The 8,624-nt window shown below is 40.5% G+C and overlaps 1 protein-coding gene across 1 annotated transcript; it reads right to left on the bottom strand.

Moving 5' to 3' along the window:
* Nucleotides 1–338: 338 nt before the first annotated feature.
* LOC149038835 (uncharacterized) lies at nucleotides 339–1,246 on the bottom strand. The gene has a single exon (XM_089185698.1). The coding sequence runs from the start codon at nucleotides 1,244–1,246 to the stop codon at nucleotides 497–499; it is 750 nt and encodes a 249-aa protein (XP_089041824.1). The 3' UTR covers nucleotides 339–496.
* Nucleotides 1,247–8,624: the final 7,378 nt, after the last annotated feature.

The following is an 8,624-nucleotide window of genomic DNA, read 5'->3' as shown; positions in this document are numbered from 1 at the left end:
CATAAGGGATACAGAATCCATGCATTCTTGATTTTGCATGTCGTCCACAATGACAAATCAAACTTCCATTTAGCGGCAGCTCTTCGTTATCCTTGACCTCAGCTAAACGCATGCAAATAAGACACGACAAAAGTTTCCGCTAGAAACCGATGCTAAGCCCGTCATGGTAACTGACAAAACCAGCTAGGGACGTTATGAAAGATGATCGTGATTTTAATTTGGCAATAAATTTACTTGCCTTATGTCAGCTCTCATATAAAGTGTGTGTGTGGGTATTTACGAAATATATTTTATTTGAAGTTAAACGTATGGTAAATAGGCAAATAGAGGGAATTATAGTGCCAGACTGAAATAATCCCGACAAATGTAGTCTGGTATATTACATTAGACTATTTCTCATAAACTGTCTATCGCAGCAAACTGATATAAATTGAAAAGGGACCTAGAAAGGACGACTCAACCACCAGGATTCAATTAAAACACTTAGTCAGTTGGCTTACATACCTGAAGGACAGATTTGGTTGGCAGCGTCATAATGGCCGGCATCATAATAGTGGAAAGCGATGTATACGGGCGTGGTACTCAATGGACTATCAGGCACAAATGAAACGACAGGTGTAGAGCGACTTGAGGTAATGATGATAATCGAAACTTTAAAGACGTTACAACAGACTTTCATCACCAAGTCTCCAATTTCACGATCAAACACACCTTTCATTCTAAACTCATTGGCTCTTTCTGTAAACGTGGTTGTCGATTCCGCTACAAATCCCGAATATTGGTCTTCCCCTCTAATAAATTCTTCAACAAAAACCTCTTGTAGGGTAAATGTATCCTCGTCTTCAGAACTGGCCATCAAATTTAGCGACCGGAGGTGATCTTCTAGTCCTTTGGTTTTGTCAAAATCCATTTTAAGTAGCTGCCTTCTTATGCTTCGGAATGCGCAATCCCCGTCTTTAGATACGCTTTCAATCTCTAGTCCAAATCCAGCTAGGTGCCTTTTAAGATCCTCAGTATGGGTGCTTATATTGGGATCATTACTTTCGGTAGAATCATCTAAATGAAGAAGATTGGAAAATTTCAACAAGTAAAACAGACTGCTAGAGCCAAATGCTCCATTGCAACTTTGTGCATCAACATTGCTTATAATTTCTTGGATGCTGAACGCCACATTTATTATAAACCGAGCCACATAATCCTTGCATAGGTCAGTTATTGTTTCAGTCAAGGTGACCTCTGGATTCATATCTGAATGACTTGCTGGCTCGCCAAGAGTTTATCAGTTTGCTCTTCAACTGCTGAACTACCAGTCGTGAACGGCGGATGAGGACTGTTATCGTGTTGCAAATTGTCTATGCTATTCACCGGAACTATAGGCACTACTCTTGCATTACAATCATGACGGAAGGCAGACAGTTTAGTTGTATGATAATAAAACAGTATGAATAATAATGCCATGACAAGCTCAACAGAAATTCTCGTGGCTCCAGTGATAAATGAACGGTTAAGAAGCCTATGCAGCTGCTCGTTTCTTTCTGTACCACACCCTGGAGGTATATCAGAGAGACATCCTTTTTGGATGTGTAGACGCAAATGCTCTATTTCTCTTGTAGTTCGAGAATTTCCCAAAGGACTATTGGGGACATTAATCCAACGCTCAATGAGGGAATTCAAATTCTTTTCAAGCTGCTCCTTAGCTGGGGTGTATTTCAGCCTGGCTGAACCTTGGTCGTCATCTCTTCTGAAAATTTGCGAAAACTCCCGCATGAACGAATTTGCAGTGGTCTTAGCTTTGTTTAAAGTTTTTTGTAATTTGTTGACTCGCATGAAACAGATCAAGTTTCACCTCAGTACCCGGAAATATTTTAGTGTATTTGTTTCGCACATTACAACAGTCGTCGACTCACTTCATATTTATGGTTTTGTCTTTACTGTCCAGTCTCTGTTTTATTCCTTGCAGCAAGTCTTCTATCTCTGAAAATTTAGTCGACTTAGTAAGGCGCCATCCTAACAATTCACCTTTTTCATTCAGAGTAATATAAACTTGGTTGTATTGTGATACGATACGTTTCGGCTGATTTTGATCGTCTGGTCGCATGATATAATTTCTGCAGTTAAACCGTTCATATACCCCTCGTATATATGAGAGAGATTAGAAGATGTGGGTTAACGTGAAAGGACATGGTTAACTAAGGGTAGATGTGGGTTAACGTGGTAGAACATGGCTAACTAAGGGTAGATGTGGGTTAACGAAGTAAAATATGGGGTAGAACATGGCTAACTAAGGGTAGATGTGGGTTAACGTGGCAGAACATGGCTAACTAAGGGTATATGTGGGTTAACGGGGTAGAACATGGCTAACTAAGGGTAGATGTGGGTTAACGTGGTAGAACATGGCTCACTAAGGGTAGATGTGGGTTAACGGGGTAGAGCATGGCTAACTAAGGGTAGATGTGGGTTAACGTGGTAGAACATGGCTCACTAAGGGTAGATGTGGGTTAACGGGGTAAAATATGGTTAACTAAGGGTAGATGTGGGTTAACGTGGAAGAACATGGCTAACTAAGGGTAGATGTGGGTTAACGTGGTAGAACATGGCTAACTTAAGGGTAGATGTGGGTTAACGTGGTAGAACATGGCTAACTTAGGGTAGATGTTGATTAAAGTGGCAGAACATGGTAAAATCAGGGTAGATGGGGGTTGACGTGGTAGGACATGGGTAACCTAGGGGGATCATGTGTACTATAGGTGGCCTCGGTCGACATATCGGCCGATACATCGGCCGATATATCGGTCGACTGTCGACCGACTATAGATCGACTATAGGTCGACCATCGGTCGACAGTCGATCGACTATCGGTCGATAGTCGACCGATAAATATGTCGACCGATACATGACCGATACTTGACCGATACATGACCGATACTTGACCGATACTTGACCGATATATGACCGATACTTGACCGATACTTGACCGATACATGACCGATACTTGACCGATACATGACCGATACTTGACCGACACATGACCGATACTTGACCGACACTTGACTGATACTTGACCGAAACTTGACCGATACTTGACCGACACTTGACCGACACTTGACCGATACGTGACCGATACTTGACTGACACTTGACCGATACTTGACAGATACACGACCGATACTTGACCGATACATGACCGATACTTGACCGATACATGACCGATACTTCACCGATACTTCAACGATACTTGACCGACACTTCACCTATACTTGACCGACATTTCACCGATACTTCACTGATACTTGGCCGATAATTCATTGACCCTCGGCGAAGTAACGAAGAGACCCCAGACCATGTTTTGTACATCTTACTTTAGGTATCAAAGCATATTTGTGTCCCTTTAATTACGATTCGTGTTCTTTACTTGAAATGAATTAGCTATAGTAGTGGGTGTCTTCTTTTTAAAACATCTGTCTATCGTAATTAACATATCTTGGGTGAGACGACCTTTTAATGTGTTTTGTAAACCAATCAAATTGAGCATTCTTTCTTACGGAAGGGTCTTTGCTATAACTACATGTCATACCTAAGTGCACGGTCCTTTACCCTCCCTAGTTTTTCAAGTATATTCAACCTATTGACTTTGCCTGTTACTTTTCTGGAGATAGATGTGGTGTGAGTATTAAGGATCTGTGTTCCCTTACAGTAGATCAAAATTATGAGGTCTACAACGCACGATGTTTATTGCGTTAGAGACTTACTACTCCCTTTTCAAAGGTTAGGTTATATCTGGTTTTATTATCTGTGCTTTGGAAGCTTATTTCATCGGACAATGAATGGCATTTTAGCTTTTTTTTCCGCCACTGCTGTCATTATTCTTTAAAAAAAAGTGTCACAGTCTGTCGATAAAGAGCACACAATTCGACTATTTAAAGGGTTAAAAACCTCGAGTTTGAGATATAACGGCAAACGAGACGTTGGTAGGGTGAACTCGCAATACTTCAAGCTGCACTCATAAAATTTTGATTTCTATTTCATTCTATATCAAGCGCGTGTTTTAAGTAAACGTCAAAACAGTTCTAACCCTGTTTGTTCCCATTAGACCGCGAGTAAGAAAATTTTATTTTCCGATGATGTAGTCTTCAACGCTAGTGTACTAAATGGTGCATGGTGACGGTTGAAAATAGAGATCCGTATTAGGTTCCGTAGCTTCGTAGATCCACTTAATAGGGATACAACTGTTTCGAGATATTTGTCCTACATAAGCTTAAAAGCGTATGCGACAATACCAAATGGCTTTATGGGTAAAAGTAATTTACCACTGCTTGGCTTTAACGCAATAGAGAGAGATAGCATGAGCACGCATGTTCATGGATTCTCCTTCCTTCCGGCTAAGACTGTGAGCTTCGATCAAACAAAAGCAAATAACCGTTGCCCATACAACTTGTCGGTATTATAGCGTACAGTTTTACGCTCTTGTAGGACAACCTTTCTTGAAATGGCTGTATACACTTTCTCCTCCGCAGCGGCCTATTTGTGTCACAAGTAGGCTGGGGAGAGAGAAAAGAAAGCGCGCTCACATTTCTTCGGAGGGGGAATGGTGGGAGGCTCTGCGGAATAAAGGGGGGGCATAAACGGTTACTCCGCGTTCGAGAGGTTTAAAAACGAATTATAGGTGCACAAACAATTATAGGTGCTGCACGATTTGTGTGTCACAATAAACAAGACGACGAAGATCGCACCGAGAGCCAGGGAAAATAAATGATTTATAGAGCAAAACAATGGCTGTGTGCAAGTGTTTTAAAAAACGTTAAAAAGGTTAATTTCCTTACTGTCCTCTGCAATACAAGATGTATACCGGTAACTGCAGTTTGTCATCCGAAAAAAAATTACATTCCAAAACTCAAATGGGACTGAAATGGTTTTTGATCCCATGCATTTTAACGAAAGCTCAATTGACTTTCTTTCCTTTGATTTGTAAAAAGGCAAGATTTTTCGAGTGGTAAAACTGAGTTCTCCAATTTGAGTGGATGGAGAGGGAACTACTCTCGCGCCAAGAGAGTAGCGCCATAAAATTTTTGTTTCAATTTTTTTTCTTCCAAAGATGTGCCAGGGTTTTCCCAAAAACGTTCCTCTGTAGGAAAAATGAGGCAAAGCCAAAAAAAAAATGCTTGCGGCTCGAAAATTCCCCTCAGTCCCCTCCCCCATTTAACTTTCTAATTTCCGTCCATTCAAAATAATGATGATTACAGGAGTACCCCCCTCCCCCGAAACGGAACAGTGTCTGTGACCTTAGTGCAATATTGGTGTAATTTGTTTTTTTTTTCAATTTTAGACTCAGAAGCATATACAGTAAAAACCCGCTTATAGGAACATAATTTTTTCCAAGCAAGGCTAAGAAGGTTATTATAAAAGACGGTGCTTAACTGGAAAATTTGGCTACTCAGGTTCTTTAACAGGTTCTCGTTTTCAAATAGACTACGAGCAGTCTCCCGACTGGAACGAACGGGGAAAAAGCGGACGTGATCGACGAGCGATGAGGGGCGAAGCTGCGATCTGCGAGCATCAGGAGCGCCAGTCACAGCGAAAAGAGATCGCAGCTTGGCCGCTCACAGCTTGTCGATCATGCCCACTTTTATTTCGCGTTCGTGCCAGTCGAATTTCACAGCAAAAGAGAGACTGCTCGCAGTCTAGTTTTCAAAATAGATGAGTTGTTTGTCATTGGGGGGGCGCGGCCTATTTTTGGCATTGTATGCATATGTTAAAAACTCAAGCATATATTTACCAACATTAATACATGGAACTGTGTTGTTGCTTTGACTGAATTTCTCAAAATAAGAACCTGTTTCAAAGTTGTAGGCTAAAACAGGTTCTCGTGTGAAAGGGGTTTTAATGGAGAATTTTAGTCTAACATTTTCAGTTAATCTATTTTTTTCTTAAAATCTAGGTTCTTAGAAAAGGGTTTTTTACTGTACCTGAAATAAATTCAAGCATTGCAATGGTCTAGCACACTCGAGTTATTTTACGCGAGGTATTTTGAGCATTTAACGTCATTTTCCCTAATTCTCAACCAGGCTATAATTGGAACGAGATAAAGTAATGGCGACCGCAACTTCTCGGGAATAAAAGTAAAAAAAAAAAAGATTTCTGATGGTCGTAATGGATTGAAATTTAGCAAGGTATGTTAGACAGTTATATTTTACACGAAATTATAAAATTGGATATCAACAATTTGATCGTAGTAGCACTTTAAAAACATTACTTTCCCTCTACACTTCTGGGGGTGGAAGTCTACGAGAAGTTTCCATTTACCCACTTTATTTTTAGCGATTTTTTAAAGCTTTGAATATCTATCATCTTGAGGCCTCCTCTATCGTAATCATTGAACATTTGTCCTTTTAATTTTGTCCCCTTTGCTTTCCCAAAGAAAGTCATATAGCAGGGTATTGATTTCCTTAAGTGCACCCTGATGCGTTGGAAGAGAGGTTAAAACATGTACAATTTGGGATACTGCAAAAGCTTTTATGATCGTGATTTTACCTAGAGCAGTAAGTCTCCTAGCAGATCAGCTGTTTAGGATGTTTTTTACTCTCTCCGAGAAAAAAATGGCATCGACAGAACACACCAAAACGCTTTAAAGGTAGTGCAAAATGCGATGGAAAATTTAAAGCTATGCGATGTTTGGAGAATTTTTAATCCAAATGGCAAGAGGTTTATCTGGAGGCAAAGACAGCCAGATATTCATTGCAGACTTGATTTCGTTGTAGTAAGTCAAACTACAGCACTTACCCGCTTATAAGAATCTGAGTTCTCAGTTCTAAATGTACTTGTAGAATGTACTCATGTGAATTCTAATTCAAAACCAACATGTAAATATTACCGTTTTTCATACATTATTTATACCAAATTTAGAGATTTTTATAGTTCACTACTTTTGAGAGTCATGTCTTTTATCTTTGCCTGAAGATCTTTAAGGTTTATTTTCTAAAACAGGAACCTGTTTCAAATTTAGGCTAAAGGGGGTCTAAATTGATATTTTTAGGCTAGCAGGTTCGTGAATTCTAGGTTCTTATAAGCGGATTAGTACCGTATTTCCGATAGGTGGGTGCCGCGGAGTCCCCTATTTAAGGATAAAAAAAATTGATACCGTTGTTAAGGCCCAAACACCCCAAAAAGACGCCCTATTCTAGGTAAAATAACAATAACAAACAAACAAACAAACAACGGCTGACCTCGCACTGCAAAAAGAAGTCTTTATAAAATCGCTTTGCTTATGAGTTTAACCGCCTAGTTCAGTTTCAAAAGATCATTTGCTTTTCGTTTAGCTGAGCAATTACACACTGCAATTTTAGCTGATACAATTTAGGTGGATCTCATTACCGACATAAACTGAACAGTTAATATCGGTAACGTTATACAAAGAATATAACGTTGAGGCCCTGTTAGAGCTATTAGAGCTAAGGAATAATATTTATTTAAGGTATGTTGGATAAAGGGCAGGATGACATCAGGGATAAAGCATAAGCCGGGTACTTTTAGGAATAATGGGAATACGTTAGGGTACAACATTAATAACACAAGAGCGATCAACTTTACGATGTATTTTTCCATTACCAAATCGGAACATATATCGAAAAAACCTCGCACTCTTTCTTAGCCTATTTTCTTCTGAGCGATATGGTCAGTAAGTGAACCTATACTTGGCCGATACTTGGCCGATACTTGACCGATGCTTGACCGATGCTTGACCGATACTTTACCGGCAGTTGATCACTACATATCGGCCGATGCATCGGCCGACTATCGGTCGACCGATCCGTTTTGTAAGTTACAGATCCTCGTTTTTCCCCTTACAGCCTGGCGCGACTATCGACCGATAGTCGGTCGATTCTCGACCGATAGTCGACCAATATATCGGTCGACTGTCGGCCGATATTTCGACTGAGGCCACCTGTAGTACACATGATCCACCTAGGATAAATTGAGGTTAAGAACAACTCTCTGTAAGAATCAAACATCTTGGGAAATGAAAATTTTCAACCCCCCTTCAAATTTTGCATGCAGTTAGGCGCTCAGGGGGGATGCACAAAAATGCTCTTTTTAAAGGGCGCAGCACTCTTGTTGCCATGGTAACAACGGCTGCTTTTTTGAGGCCTGGGGCTTCATTTTCATACAAAATACATGACACTGTATTTCTCCATGAAGTTTCCAAGTTGATTCTTATAGAGACTTGTTCTTAACTGGGTAGAACGTGGTTAACTCTTGGTAGCTGTGGGTTATCGTGGTAGAGCATGGTTACAACAAGATTAACTAAAGGTAGAAGGGGTTAAAAAAACAAAACACAAAGCGCGCAAGGCCATAAGGGGGAAAAACGAGGATCTGTAACTTACAAAACGGATCGGCAAGACGAGGTTTGTAAGGCTAAGAGATAAAAGAATTGACTATTAAGATAAAAAAGGTATAAAGATGAAAACTAATACTGAAGTCAGCCGAGTGTCGGTAGAGTATCGGCTGAGAGTCGACAGTCTATCGGCCGACTAGCCGTCGCGATAAGGATGCTGCCGGCCGACACACGATTTTGACCCCTAAAAGGTACGACAGGCTTCCTCACCCAATTCCGATCGCCTTCCCCCCCCC

The sequence above is a fragment of the Pocillopora damicornis genome, chromosome 10 (genome assembly GCF_964200805.1).
Source record: "Pocillopora damicornis chromosome 10, jaPocDami1.2, whole genome shotgun sequence".
NCBI lineage: Eukaryota > Metazoa > Cnidaria > Anthozoa > Scleractinia > Pocilloporidae > Pocillopora > Pocillopora damicornis.
The sequence above is the reverse complement of the archived record's forward strand: the minus strand, read 5'-3'. Positions and strand labels throughout refer to the sequence as shown.